Below are 15,915 nucleotides of genomic sequence, written 5' to 3'. Positions count from 1 at the left end.
GCAGAATTGCAAGATGAGATTAGTGGGTGCAAGAGATTTATTAGGAAAACATCCGTGAGGGAAAATGGGAAGGGAACCGAAGAAGGCTGAGTCATCGGATCCTGATGCAGGTCTTACCCATGTGGAGCAAAGAGGATAGGAAGGATGACTGGACAGATAATGTCTGGAAGTGCAGTGCTAAGAAATTTTCAGCAAAGATAATAAGGAGTCCCCAAGTCAGTGCCCCATCAGAAGAGTCCCGTGTCTCCCAGGAACTGACCTGTCTTAGTGTCTCTTGCACAAACGCAGTGGATCTCAGAACTATAGGTCAATTACATTCGTTGCAGAGAACTGAGAGGCTCCTTTCATGGCCACTACATCTTCCATTGATTCCTTAGTGTGCCCCTCTAAATGTTCCACTAATACCAGCAAATGTTTGAATACAACTTAAACAAAGGCTTTAATCTATCCTCAATAATTCTCATTTAAGAGTCACCAGCTACTCCAGATTTATATTGAATGAGTTAATATTTATAAAGCACCTACATTGGTACCTAGCACATAGTAAGTACTAAATTGTTACTAGTATGGTAGTATCAGAGTTTAGCTGAACTTCTGAAAGAAAGAAGACTTGTGGGACTACAGATTGCAGTCTTCTTCCAGCTAGCATTTAATGAGGTAATAATGCTGGAATCGGGGTCTTTCCTATAAGGATCTGCAATGTGGATCTACAAAACTTTTTCTACTGGGTACACCGAGAAACTATGGCAAAAATGAGGAGAAAGTAAGGGGTCTCCTCAGAAGCAGTCTCCCATGAATTCTCACAGCACTTTGGAAGCTATTTCTTTGCCTTCAGCAGGCTCTGCCAAACAATTATTATTTATGTGTATGTCTTATCTCTTCAACTAAGCTACATTCATGTTCATTCATTCAACAAATATGTATTGAGTACTTCCATGTGCCAGACACTCTTCTAGATGGTGAGGAAACATCAATGGGCAAAAGTGCGTGCCTTTGTGGAGATTACACTCTAGTGAGGGGAGGCAGACCATAATCATGACACATAAGTAAATTACATAGTCTGCTAGAGGGAGATAAGTACATGGGGGGAAGTAGACTAACATAAAGAAACGGGGTTTGAAATATTTAAAAAGTAGTCAGGGTGGTTCTCACAGAGAAGATGACACCTAAGCACAGTTCTGGGGAGTGAGCAGTGACAGTGACTTTCTCGAGGGCACTTACCATAACTTCACCACCACAGAGCAATCCTGTGCATCTGGTTAATATTTAATAAATGTTTACTGACTAAATGAAATTCAAAGACTTGGCTAAAACCACACTCTAGATTAAAGATCAGTCAAGAATGGATGTATCTTTAATACACCAAAACTGGGGTTTCTACTGAAGCACCAGTGTCCTACGCATATCCCTAAAGAAACACTGAATAATTGGTGGAAGTCATTAAAAATGACTATTACCAGAACAACTCCTTTTCAAGAAACCAACTCTTACTAATCATCTTCCCACTGTTTTAAACTCAGAGTTAGCATTTACTTTCCATAGTACCCTTAAATATATATGTCAATTGGCCTTGGCTTTCTGCCATAAAGTTTTATGTGCCATGATAAACATGGTATTTATCAGGGGGGATTTTGCCCTTTTATTTAATTATGGGTATAAAATGGCAAAGCCACCTCAAGTATGTACATGTATGAGTTCTATGATTAATGCATCGTTACATCATACTTACAAACCGTTCATCAATAACAAGTTAACTCACATAAAGAAAGTTAATATAAGGAAACTTTTTTCCAACAAATTATTTCACACAGGTATATGCTTATGAATCTATTTAATTGCTCAGACTGTGCTAGAGAATATGTACCAGAAATACATATATTTCATAAGGTTCAGTTACAAAATGGATGGTTTCAAATGGGAATTTCTTACACTAACCTGATTATGAAAAAAGAAGTCTGTATCATCTGCTTCCAAGTCTGTTATGTCCAAATATATTTTTAATTATGCATTTATTTCACTACTTTTATAAATATTAGAGATTTCACCTTAAATTATTTTTGTAAATAGTTCTAGAACACGTTTTCCAATTATTATTTTTCTAATGGAGACATATAATTGACCTATGTTTATGCATATATGTTCTCTACAGAGTGAAACTTTTTTTAAAGAGAATAGTAAAGAAAATGCGCAAGCTCTGGCTCTCCAAGGCGAAGCCAAAAAAAAAAAAAAGGGCGGGGGAAATGCGAGGAACATTTTATTACACCTCCCGATTTTCACTCCTTGAGTTTTATTTTCTCCCCTTGTTTATCTGTTTAATGCTAGAAACTGTATTCCTAAGAGAGTATACCCCTTTCAGGTGAGCATGATAATTGGCAGATTTTGATACTTAGAGTATGAACATATAATTAAGAAGTGATTACCTAATAAAGATAACAATGTGACTATTTTAATTATTTTGGTGGCGGGAGTTGGTTTTACATCACCCCCCCCAAAAAAAAACCCTGGTTTCAAATTCATTGGTAATAAATACGCTAACTTCCTGAATCAAAATGGAGAGCCTCTCAAGAAAAAGAGCTATGCAGTCAGCAATGACTTAAATTAGTCAGGATAGCAGGCATCTGGGGTTAAGGCTGTTTCCACCATTTTGGTCTCACCACCATATACGAGTGGGACCACAGCTGTGTAGCACTTGTTTCTGTCATAAGTGTAGCAGGTCTCTGTAGCACTGTCTTCATCACAGATATTGCTTTGGGTAGCAATAACTATCTGATTATCCAGCTCCACTTCTGTAGGATCACATTTTTTACAGCTGAAAAGCAAATACATATATTAGACAATCCCCTCAAATGCTGTGTCAAAATGTGACTACACATTTCAATCCAAAATCAATTAGTTCTTGCAGCTCTGACGTGACAGCAAAGGATGACTCCTTTCAGACATAAGCAGCTCTACAATACAGAATAGCTTATGGGATTTTCCAATCTTTAATATATATTAGTTGAAAGTAAGCAATATAATTAATGATATGATAATATGATTGTTTTATCTACACCATACAGCAATTTCTACTATGTTAGGCTTATTCCCAACTGCATATCTGTTTAAACAAGTTATTTATAGTGACAAGAAAGGTAGAATTAAAAAAAATTGATGTTGGAGTCTGTCATTTCCAAAGAAACACCTGCCTGTTTATAAGATCAAATCCACTTATTGAACTATTAAGAGAAATTGGCCTTTCTATGAATGCCAATAATTTTTTCTTTAGAAAAAATGTATAGCTAAATTTTATCTGTGACAAAGTTTTATGAATTTATGATACCTAATAATTAACATAGGAATTAATGTATTCAAAAGTTCAGATTATGTTTGTAAATGTTTATACTCCAACATATTTTGAAAAACATTCTTACTAACAAGGTTAAAATTAAAAGCTATTAACTTCCACATCTATATTACTATGGAAAAAAATATATCTTACAGGTCAGACAAATGGTACACAAATCTGGTTCTCAATGGTGAGGTGGGATCAGAGATATTCTCCCTGTTGTTCAGAGGAACACTAAAAGAAAAGAAAGAAAACAAAGTTAAAACAATGAAATGCAGATATTGTTATTTTTGGTAATAAGTATACTGCCACTATTTCATCAGAACAGTACTTATTGTATTTAGTACTCTATAAGCACTCTAGAGTAATACCATTACTCAGATTTTTATAGTAACTTGCTATATTTTAAATATTTCTCATTCAAAATAAACCTCACAGCAACTCCGCTGGCAACCATCTTTGCTGACGTGGCAAATTTTTGCTTTTCCTTTAAAACTCAACGCACGTTTTACCTCTGTAATAATTATATTGATGTTATCTCCACCCTTCAACAAACTTCTTCCTCTGCAGTCTCATTAATGCTCATATATATTTATTATATCGAATGCAGTATCATAGTTGCTTGTCTACAGAGTGGTTGCCTCCCTGGGCTAAGTAAGTTCCTTGAGGCAAAAACATTTATGTATTCCCAGTGCCTAGCTAGGTATGTGGCATATGGAATATGTTCAATATTTGTGAAATGGACAGACAGATATTCTTATCCAGATTCTAGAGGAGAGGAAATCATAAATAGGAGAGGTTAGTGATCCACCCAAGTTCACACAACAATTAAGTAACAAAGCTGGAACTTCTTCATCGTGATGTCCCATGAAAAATTAGATGATTGTCAACGAGTTCAGGTGATTTCATTAACTTTAAAATTTTTTTCATCTAAGTCATCATTCCTTCTCATGTGCACCCCTCCCTACCAAAAGGAACAACAAAAACCTTGTGTTTCCTAACTCAGTATTTAGCAATACCATCCAAGCCAAAAACCTGGTTATCATACCTGAATCCTCCCCTGTCACATATCTAATCAATCTCACAGTCCAGTTGATTCTAATTATTTTCATGTGTGAAATCCATCCACATGCCTCTCTTCTCATTATTACTGCCTTAATTCAGGACACCACTGTCCTCTCCTAGACTGTAACAATGTCTTCCTTTCGTCTTGACTCCTTCAAACCACTGGCCACATTATTGCCAAACATCCTTTCTAAAAATGCAAGCTTAATTTTCTTCTCTGCTTAAAACCTCTAGTGTCTCTCCACAGATAACAGGGTATCCTCAAAATAGCATAGAAGGCACATATCCTAATATGCCCCTAACTCTCCAGCTTCATCTCTCACAATGTCACCATCTACAATGCATGCCAGCTGTAAACAATCACTTGCAATTCCACAAACGTACCATGCTTTTCTCATCTCCTATCTTAACGATAACAGTTCTAACATATAATACTGGTTACGGTGTGCCTGGTACTATGCTAAGCATATTACATGATGATCTCATATAATCGTCACAGCAATCCTGTTTCCTTTTCCTGGAATGATCTCCCCCACCTATTAATTCTCTCACTCCCCACACACATTTAGCCAGCAAACTCCTACTGAGCTAACAGCCATCATCCATCCCACCACTTATCCCAAACACGCTTTCCTGCCTCCCACTGCCACCCTTCTCCTCTCCCCGAGGATTGGACTGGGTACCCCTCCTCAGTACTCCTATAACAACCCATGCCCTTTCCTATCATAGCACTTACAATACAGAATTGTAATTGCCTTTTTAATTGTTTACGGTTTCCTGTTAGACTATAAATTCTTTTAAGAAATGGACTGTATTTTAAATAAACTGTTTTATCTCCACCACCAACCCTTAATATTTGGCAGTTACTAAATAAACATTCGTTGAATGAATGAATGAAACTATTCTTAATAAGACTGTAAAGACTCTAGTAATATCAGAAAAAGGAGAGGCTACTATAAGCCAAACACTGCTCTTTTATGAATTATTGTATTTAATCCTCACAACCCTATAAAGTATATGTGTATAAATTCATACATACATAATTATCCCTTTTTTTAAAGTTTAGGAAAAAGGCTAGTTAAGTAACTTGCCCAAAGTCACACCATTTTAGTAAGTAATGGAGTTGGGAATAATACCATAATGGCAGGCTCGGCATGGTGGCTCATGCCTGTAATCCCAGCACTTTGGGAGGCTGAGGCAGGTGGATTGCTTGAGGTCAGGAGTTCAAGCCCAGCTTGGCCAACATGATGAAACCCTGTCTTTACTAAAAATACAAAAATTAGCCAGGCGATGAGGCGTGCACATGTAGTCCCAGCTACTCGGGAGACTGAGGCAGGAGAATTGCTTGAACCCAGGAGGCAGAGGTTGCAGTGAGCCAAGATCATGCTACTGCACTCCAGCCTGGGCAACAGAGTGAGACTCTGTCTCAAAAAAAAAAAAAAAGCTGGGCATGGTGGCTCATGCCTGCAATCCCACCACTTTGGGAGACCAAGGTGGGCAGATCACCTGAGGTCAAGAGTTCGAGACTAGCCTAGCCAACATGGTGAAACCTCGTCTCTACTAAAAATACAAAAAAAATTAGCTGGGCATGGTGGTCCGTGCCTGTAGTCTCAGCTACTCGGGGAGGCTGAGGCAGGAGAATTGCTTAAACCCAGGAGGCAGAGGTTGCAGTAAGCCAAGATCGCACCACTGCATTCCAACCTGGGTGACAGATGGAAACGCCATCTCAAAATAAACACCAAAAGCAATGGCAACAAAAGCAAAAATCGACAAATGGGATCTCATTAAACTAAAGAGCTTCTGCACAGCAAAAGAAACTATCATCAGAGTGAACAGGCAACCTACAGAATGGGAGAACATTTTTGCAACCTACTCATCTGACAAAGGGCTAATATCCAGAATCTACAATGAACTCAAACAAATTTACAAGAAAAAAACAAACAACCCCATCAAAAAGTGGGCAGAGGACATGAACAGACACTTCTCAAAAGAAGACATTTATGCAGCCAAAAAACACATGAAGAAATGCTCATCATCACTGGCCATCAGAGAAATGCAAATCAAAACCACAGTGAGATACCATCTCACACCAGTTAGAATGGCCATCATTAAAAAATCAGGAAACAATAGGTGCTGGAGAGGATGTGGAGAAATAGGAACACTTTTACACTGTTGGTGGGACTGTAAACTAGTTCAACCATTGTGGAAGTCAGTGTGGCGATTCCTCAGGGATCTCGAACTAGAAATACCATTTGACCCAGCCATCCCATTACTGGGTATATACCCAAAGGACTATAAATCATGCTGCTATAAAGACACATGCACACGTATGTTTATTGCAGCACTATTCACAATAGCAAAGACTTGGAACCAACCCAAATGTCCAACAACAATAGACTGGATTAAGAAAATGTGGCACATATACACCATGGAATACTATGCAGCCATAAAAAATGATGAGTTCGTGTCCTTTGTAGGGACATGGATGAAACTGGAAAACATCATTCTCAGTAAACTATCGCAAGGACAAAAAACCAAACACCGCATGTTCTCACTCATAGGTGGGAATTGAACAATGAGAACTCATGGACACAGGAAGGGGAACATCACACTCCGGGGACTGTTGTGGGGTGGGGGGAGGGGGGAGGGACAGCATTAGGAGATACACCTAATGCTAAATGACGAGTTAATGGGTGCAGGAAATCAACATGGCACATGGATACATATGTAACAAACCTGCACATTGTGCACATGTACCCTAAAACCCTAAAGTATAATAAAAAAAAAATAATAATAATAATAATAATACCATAATGGCACAGCAATGGCAATATACTCTCAGAAATCAGAACAGGGAAGATCAACACATCAGACAAAGTGTCATGAAGTATCTGAATTATCTGATTTCAGTAAACAATATAATATAAAAAGAATCATTTCATAAAATAAAAAGATGAATTAGAAGATCATGGAGGAGATTTTCAAAATCTCCTGGAGGTTTAAACATAAGATAGACACTCTTCAACATGGCTTAAGTGCCAATGTCATGTATGCCATTCTTCCCAATTACCCACTACTCTAGCTATTCTATCCCTAGCACGAAGCTATGTGGGCAGGATCTTTGTGGTCAAAGAAAACCTGCTAGAGGAAGTGATGGCTGAACTAAGACATGCACATTGAGAAAGAGTTAACTAGGCTAAGAGGGGTGGGACAGAGTTCTTCAAACAGAGGAACTAGCAGGTGTAAAAGCACTGTGAATGTGGGGAAATAGAGACACTACAGCAGTGCTGAACTTTTTTTTTTTTTTTTTTCCGAGAAAGTCTCGCTCTTGTCCCCCAGGCTGGAGTGCAGCAATGGCGCGATCTCGGCTCACGGAAACCTCCGCCTCCCGGGTTCAAGCAATTCTCCTGCCTCAGCCACCCGAGTAGCTGGGATTACAGGTGCCTGCCACCATGCCCAGCTAATTTTTGTATTTTTAGTAGAGACGGGGTTTCACCATGTTGGCCAGGCTGGTCTCAAACTCCTGACCTCAGGTGATCCACCCGCCTCGGCCTCCCAAAGTGCTGGCATTACAGGCATGGGCCACCGTGCCCAGCCCCAGTAGTGCGGAATTTTTAAACATAAAGTAAAAGAAAAGTGGCAATGGATGATCTTGAGAGTTATGCTAAGCTTTGAAGGTCAGGCCAAGGCATTTGTAATACATCCTAAGATCAATGTTGGGGAAACCATCACAAGGCTTTTAAGCAGGATAGTGACAATAATTGGCACGTAGATTAGGTGAATAAATAATAGTAAATATTTTTAATATGTCCCAGAAATATATAAGCTCTAAAAGGAATAGATATTCTCTATTTATTTTTACAATAAGCCTATGAGTTAAGCATGATTTTTTCCTCATTTAAAGATGAAAAAGTTGAAGTTCAAAGTAGGTAAGTAACTTGCATACAAAAACGCACAGCTATTAAGTGTCCCAGACAGAACTTAAAACAAAATTCTTAAACACATTATACTTTTCCCATTGATTGAATGGAATGGAATGCTCTGTTCTCTTTCTATAGGAGATTTGATTGGGGAAAAACTATTAAGGTAGGAGTGGTTTACAAGGAAAACTTATAACTGATTGGATCCAACAGAAATCTAATTTCTCAAATAGTATTAGCATTCTTGCTATTGAAAAAGAGCTGTATAGCATATAACTCTGGACTGTGTGTGAAACGAAATGAATATCTGAAATCCAATCTAAAAGTGAGATCGAATCAAATTAGTTAATGTGATCAGTCTGCCTTATCTCAATGCAGACATCTGATTACAGTGTAAAAGACTCAGTTATGTATATATGGTACAAAATAAGGCTTTAGTGTTATCTGAAGTTTCAGTTTGAACTGATCAAGGGCAACTGAAAGTTCTCATTCAAATTGAAATAACTTGGCCAGGCGTGTTGGCTCAGGCTTGTAATCATAGCACTCTGGGAGGCCAAGGCAGGAGGATCACTTGAGCTCAGAAGTTCGAGAACAGCCTGGGCAACATAGTGAGACCTTTTCTCTAGAGAAAAATAAAAAATTATCCAGGTGTGGGGTGGTGCGTGCCTGTAGACCCATCTACTGAGGAGGATTGCTTTAGCCTGGGAGTTCGAGGCTGCAGTAAGCAGTGATCTTGCCACTGCACTCTAGCCTGGGTGACAGAGTGAGACCCTGTCTCAAAAACAAGCAAACAAAAATAAATAAATAGAAATAACTCCATATAAACAGTGCATGTTGATGACTAGATTACAACCTTTGTTTATAATTTGATGTATCCCACTGATTTTAGATTGGCTGTAATCTTTCATTCTTACCCCAATTTCAATAAAATTGCCTCAAGCTCATTCACAAGACTCAATTCTTAACTCATGTAAAGTGCTCCACAGCAAAAAGGGGAGTAAAGAGGCAGGTATTACATTCAAACAACACTCAGTGTCAGAAAGTATCTCTGCTTAGAACAGGAAAAAAGGGAGTATGGAATGCCACGTACATAATTCGGATGTTTCTCTCCACAATGTCCTCATTAGGATCTTCGGAAGAACGGATGATCCTGGAAGTAATCCGGGCACACTTACATTTGTTGTCAACAAGAACAATCCTTTCATCTTCTTGGGCTTGAAAGGTAAACGTATTAAAAAGAAAGGAAAACAAAGGTCAATTTATGTATTTTGTATTGAGTTATTTTATCTTTCTTGCCTGCAGAAAAACAGTTTTATGGTTGGTTTGTCTCAGCTTTCTCCATTTGTTCTCTAAGCAGAATCTTACATCACAGTGAAGGAAATCCAAAGGTACTCTAAAAGGAATTTTCACTTTTTTCTTGAACCAGTCTATGGGAATCTGGGCTGAAAGAATTCTGATTTTCGCATCCTTCCTGAACTCTCATTTGTACTTAAAATTTGTTTGTATAAATTGTATTATAGTTAAGAACAGGCATGTTTTCCTCCAAGATAACCTTATTTTGTAAGACTTTTAAATATTCTCTACCACAATTATCTGCCTTTTCATAATAACAATCAGATTATCATAGTACATGATTCAATTAAAAAAAAAGGCTATATTTCTTATAAGAATTATTTTAAGCCGGGTGCAGTGGCTCATGCCTGTAATCCCAGGACTTTGGGAGGTCGAGACAGGCAGATCACAAGGTCAGGAGTTCAAGACCAGCCTGACCAACATAGTGAAACCCCATCTCTACTAAAACTACAAAAATTAGCCGGGCATGGTGGTGCGTGCATGTAGTCCCAGCTACTCGAGAGGCTGAGGCAGGAGAATCACTTGAACCAGGGAGGTGGAGGTTGCACTGAGCCAAGATCGTGCCACTGCACTCCAGCTTGGGCAACAGAGTGAGACTTCATCTCAAAAAAAAGGAAAAAAAAAAAGGAATTATTTTAAAAGATAGAGTATATTTAGACATAAAGTGCTATAAATTTGCAAAAGCAATTTAGAAATATTATGAGGTACAATCTCAACTGAATATGCCTGTATACAGAAAAAAATGAATAAATGAATAAATACACATATGACCATTAAAGCCTTAACTTTGAATGTCAACGTTTATTGTCTAATCTTAACATTAGACAAAGAGGTCTGATAAGTTGTTTGTTTGTTTATTTGACAGTGTCTCACTCTGTCGTCCAGGCTGGAGTGCAGTGGCACGATCTTGGCTCACTGCAACCTCTGCCTCCTGGGTTCAAGTGATTTTCCTGCCTCAGCCTCCCAAGTAGCTGGGACTACAGGTGTGCACCATCACGCCTGGCTAGATCTTTGTATTTTTTTTTTAGCAGAGATGGAGTTTCACCATGTTGCCCGGGCTGGTCTTAAACTCCTGACCTCAAGTGATCCACCTGCCTCGAGCCTCCCAAAGTGCTGGGATTACAGAGCCACTGCACCCAACCTTGATAAGTATTGCAAGGAATAAACAAAGGAGATTTTGTATCATCTGGATTTGGATCAATTAACAGATTTTATTTTATTTTTTGAGACAGAGTTTCACTCTTGTTGCCCAGGCTGGAGTGCAATGGCACGATCTCAGCTCACTGCAACCTCCACCTTCCGGGTTCAAGTGATTCTCCTGCCTCAACCTCCCAAGTAGCTGGGATTACAGGCATGTGCCACCATGCCCAGCTAATTTTTGTATTCTTAGTAGAGACCGAGTTTCACCATGTTGGTTAGGCTGGTCTTGAACTCCTAACCTCAGGTGATCCACCCTCCTCGGCCTCCCAAAGTGCTGGGATTATGGGCATGAGCCACCGCACCCGGCAAATTATCAGATTTTAAAAATTCAATAATAGCTTTACATAAGTAACGCTATTAAATAAGAGTGCTAATTAATAATAACAATGATGTTGGCCAGGTACAGTGGCTCACGCCTGTAATCCCAGCACTTTGGGAGGCTGAGGCAAGTGGATCATGAGTTCAGGAGTTCCAGACCAGCCTGGCCAATACGGTGAAACTCTATCTCTACTAATAATACAAAAATTAGCCAGGCGTGGTGGCGCACACCTTTAGTCCCAGCTACCCGGGAGGCTGAGGCAGAAGAATCTCTTGAACCTGGGAGGTGGAGGTTGCAGTGAGCCAAGACTGCCCCACTCCACTCCAGCCTGGGCGACAGAGCGAGACTCCATCTCAAAAAATAACAATAATAATAACAACAATGATGTTAAATATGCTTTATTCATATAATTTTAGCTAAGTGACCTTTAACAATTCTTCTCATTAGCCGGGCGAGGTGGCTCACGCTTATAATCCCAGCACTTTGGGAGGCCGAGGCGGGCGGATCACGAGGTCAGGAGATCGAGACCACGGTGAAACCCCGTCTCTACTAAAAATACAAAAAAAAATTAGCCGGGCGTGGTGGCTGGCGCCTGTAGTCCCAGCTACTCGGAGAGGCTGAGGCAGGAGAATGGCGTGAACCCAGGAGGCGGAGCTTGCAGTGAGCCGAGATTGCGCCACTGCACTCCAGCCTGGAAAAAAACAATTCTTCTCATTAAGCCTCAACTAAAAAAAAAAAAAACAAAGATTTAGTATACGAATTCAAGTTATAAAGTTTAAATGATCAGAATAGTTATAATTTTAACTGGAAGTCTATTCCTGAGACGATTCCCAGAGCAAAGAGGACCTAATGCAGTATTTCAGTCTTAATGATAAGAGCCACTATACAAACATTTTAAGATCATTGTTATTGTACTTGTAGCTGTTTGAAGTACTTTATAATGTATTATTATACCATTATTCATAAGTTCCTAATGAATCTTCTGACACAGTCTGTGTAATATTGGAAAGAAACATTATGGAGTCAATTCAAGGTAATGAAATAACTCATTAACATCTGAAAGACGTAAAATGACTTAAATGATGTCCTCTTTCCTACTTGTGTATCCATGACTCTTAAATGTTTTTTCTCAATGAAATATAAATGAGCACATAATGCCTGACCAAAAATACAGATTGTTGAGGAGTGACTTGCCTATTAAGTCTTAAATAGAAAATGTCTATATTCTATTATGGCATATAATTATTTCCTTACCAGAAACCTGGGAAGTTAATATATAAAAATGTTAGGCAGCCTAACATCTATCAGAAATACATAACCGTCAGAAAAGTTACAAATACTTTCAATTCACCAAGACTTAGAGTCTAGCATTTGCTCTCACCAACAGGCAGTATTTTTTCTAACAAACCTGTTATTAGGGACTGTGCTTTACTTTATTCCAAGAGCATCTGACACATAGTAGCTGTTCAATAAATATTTGTTAAATTTAATTCAGTTCAAACAAATAAGAAAATAGATTTAACAACATACGCTAGATATGACCTAATGAGTTTACTAAAAAGTGATTGCGTTACACAAGGCAGAACAGGATAGTAGGAGTGCGGGCTATAGGGTCAGATTGCCTGGGTTCTACTTACATTCTTGCTTGCTGTATGACTTTGGTAAGTTATTTCACCTCTGTAAGTCTCAACTGGCTCAACTGTATGTCAGAAGTAATAACAGTATTTATCCTCATATGGTTACTGAGAGAATTAAATTGAATATTATATGTAAAGGAATTAGCATGATACCTAGAATATCATATTCAGTAAGTGATAGCTATTTTACATACGGATGGTCCCCAACTTACCATGGTTCTACTTACGATTTTTCTACTTTATGATGCTGTGAAAGTGATATGTATTCAGTATGCTCCTCAGCTACAATGGGGCTACCTCCCTATAAAGTCACTGCAAGTTGAAAGTATGATATTTTTAACTTTCAACTTTATAGGGTTTATAGGGAAGTAGCCCCATTATATATATCATATATTTTTAGATATGTATATATACTTATATTGTACATGCTTTACTAATATTTTATATTTTAAATCATTAGAAAGTTACTCTTTATGCTAAATTAGTATAAAATATATATATAAGGCCTATTCTTAATCACATTTCTGTCATTATTCATCTTGAAATAAGAACCACAGACTCAGTGATAGGAACAATCCAGACAAATTTTAGTGTGTCCTTCTAAATGAAAATTATTTAATACTGTACCTCTAAATTCAGAATGTATTCCATTTTCTGAAGTTGTTTGAAAGATCAATAAACAAAATAACAAAAGTTCAGTCATTAATTTATAGGCAACCTGTATAACATTAAACATTGTTAAAGCGTCATAATAAATCTGTGGGCTCAGATCCAGGAAAGCTGTTAAAACCAATACCAGCCTCTTTGGGGAAATAAAATCCCAATGTATTCCATGTTGTACTTACAGTAATTATTATTTCATTTCTCCAGAATATTAATTTAAGAGACTCAAGGGAAGGATTACAGATTTTTAAGATTCAATATGGACCTTCATGTAAACAGGACTATCTGTAGTTAGCTAATTTCTTATTCTCTAGTTTGTAGTAGGCAAACAAGCAAGTAAGAGAAGAGAAAAAAGAATAAAAAGAGTCTTATCTATGTAAAGACAACTGCCATAGAAAGATTAAAGCATGTTAGGAAAAAGTAGCTGCCTAGCTGGCCAACCAAAGCATAGGCATAAATCTTTAAAACTGAAAAACAGATCTGTCCTATATTTTTCCTTTGATCTGGGATCATTTTCTAAATATCACATACCTTTCACATGAACAGCCTTAACAAAAATGGCCAGGACTCCCCAGAAAAGCAAACGGTTCTTCATCTTGACTTCACTTCTTCTGAAAAACTGGAACAAAAAAAGTCAGGGTTAAGGTGTGTGATCTATAAGGAGTGTGCAAATGATGGTGCTTCTGCTTTCTTAAAATAACACTCCAGGCAGCTAACAAACTAAAAACAATCACAACTGTGGTTGAAGTCTGAAGTTTAAATGTTGAACTGGAAAAATGTATGACTCACATTTAAGTATTTTCTTGCAAAGCATCCAAATAAAAACCATAATTTGATACAATTATTTTTATTTTGCATTTACACTATATAAATGTTTAAACCAGAAGACTAATAATAATTTCAAGGAAGGATTCCATTAAGAATGTTGAAATAGGGATTTTCCATTTTATTACCTAGATATACTCATATTAGTCTTCAAATCAGACATCTGACACTTGTCATGCCTAGAATAATAAATGAAGGGAAGTGAAGGAGGAGAGATGAAGGAAGGAGAGAGAAATGAAAGTCCTTTAAGGTCCCAAGTGTATCTAATGTTAATTTTTTATACTAGTCCTTAATTAACCAAGCTACCAGATTTAAATATATATTTTGTATGCATCTTACAAAATATATATTTTGTATGCATCTTACAAAATATATATTTTGTATGCATCTTACAAAATATATATTTTGTATGCATCTTACAAAATATATATTTTGTATACATTTTGATTATTTTCAGTTATTTTATAAGCTCAAACATGGAATTGGAATTAGAAGCTGGTAGATGCTTGGCTGGGCGCAGTGCTTCACACCTGTAATCCCTGCACTCTGGGAGGCCGAGGCAGGTAGATCACTTGAGGTCAGGAATTCAAGACCAGCATGGCCAACATGGTGAAACCCCGTCTCTACTAAAAATACAAAAATGAGCTGGACATGGTGAGGGCCTGTAATCCCAGCTATACGGGAGGCTGCGGCAGGAGAATCGCTTGAATCTGGGATGCAAGAGGCTACAGTAAGCCAAGATGGCACCACTGCACTCTAGTCTGGGTGACAGAGGGAGACTCTATCTCGAAAAAAAAAAAAAAAAGAAGCTGGTATATACTAGATAAATAAGTTGCCATATTTTAATTTGATAGCATTAAGACAGACCTTATGTCTAGTTACACCTTTCAGAATTGTAAACCCATAAGATGATTTTTATTTGAGATGCCTCAACAGAAAACTGAATCACTGCAGTATTTTGTGTAAAATTTTTTTCACTTAATTAGTGTCATTTTTTTTTAACTGAGCTTTTGGACAGAGGACCCCCTGCACTCCCACTCCAACATGCTAGAATTTCCTGTCTCTTAGGCAAGGTTGGTTCCAAGAATATGCTGGTTACACAACAGCATCAAATCTGTGTTACTTTTGGTTCTGAGCTCTAATTTTTGAAGGGACTCCTAGAATTTTAAGAGGTAATTAGGAGTACTTCAGAATCATAAATAAGGCAAGCAGACTTCAAAGCTAGAAATACAAAATGATAGGATGAAAGAGACATTAAAGGCTAGCACATGATTCCACTTCTTCAAAGAGTATATATTGAAAGTCTGTAAGAACAAAGTACCAGGCACTATCATATGCAATATTACTAAACTGTCCAAGTTTATTCCTATTTTAATTTCTACTATCAGTAGGACTTAGCAACTACTTGAGTTTAGGGAAAATATACTGGCGTCACATGAACAGTTTATTAAAAAAAGAAACAGACCTGAAAGCATATTATTTTAGTTTGTGGTCAGGAGGTCAAAACAACTATCAACCACTCTAAAAGATCCTCACCCCCAACTGAAGTTTCTTATTTAGAAACTGACTTATTCAATCACTCAAAAAAAAAAAAGAGTAATTAATAGT

General features: G+C 37.7%; 1 protein-coding gene across 1 annotated transcript; it reads right to left on the bottom strand.

Moving 5' to 3' along the window:
- Positions 1-2,409: 2,409 nt before the first annotated feature.
- On the bottom strand, positions 2,410-14,178 carry JCHAIN (joining chain of multimeric IgA and IgM). Its single transcript, XM_032150686.2, has 4 exons — positions 14,014-14,178; positions 9,401-9,524; positions 3,479-3,559; positions 2,410-2,809 (listed from the first exon to the last, which is right to left on the bottom strand). Exons 1-4 carry the CDS (start codon positions 14,075-14,077, stop codon positions 2,599-2,601), a joined length of 480 nt encoding a protein of 159 aa, XP_032006577.1. The 5' UTR covers positions 14,078-14,178; the 3' UTR covers positions 2,410-2,598.
- Between the last annotated feature and the right edge of the window lie 1,737 nt (positions 14,179-15,915).

This window comes from Hylobates moloch, unplaced genomic scaffold (assembly GCF_009828535.3).
Source record: "Hylobates moloch isolate HMO894 unplaced genomic scaffold, HMol_V3 SCAFFOLD_2, whole genome shotgun sequence".
In the NCBI taxonomy this organism is placed as follows: Eukaryota; Metazoa; Chordata; class Mammalia; order Primates; family Hylobatidae; genus Hylobates; species Hylobates moloch.
Note: the sequence above shows the minus strand (reverse complement) of the source record. Positions and strands in the feature narration are given on the sequence as shown.

Bases quoted from the DNA above. Each gene is read 5' to 3' on its own strand.
- JCHAIN (XM_032150686.2), bottom strand. From the start codon at position 14,077: ATGAAGAACCGTTTGCTTTTCTGGGGAGTCCTGGCCATTTTTGTTAAG. The intron at 9,525-14,013 runs GTATGTGATATT...TTACCTTTCAAG, and splicing joins TAAGGCTGTTCATGTGAAAG to CCCAAGAAGATGAAAGGATT. The intron at 3,560-9,400 runs GTACGTGGCATT...CTTTTCTTTTAG, and splicing joins GAGAGAAACATCCGAATTAT to TGTTCCTCTGAACAACAGGG.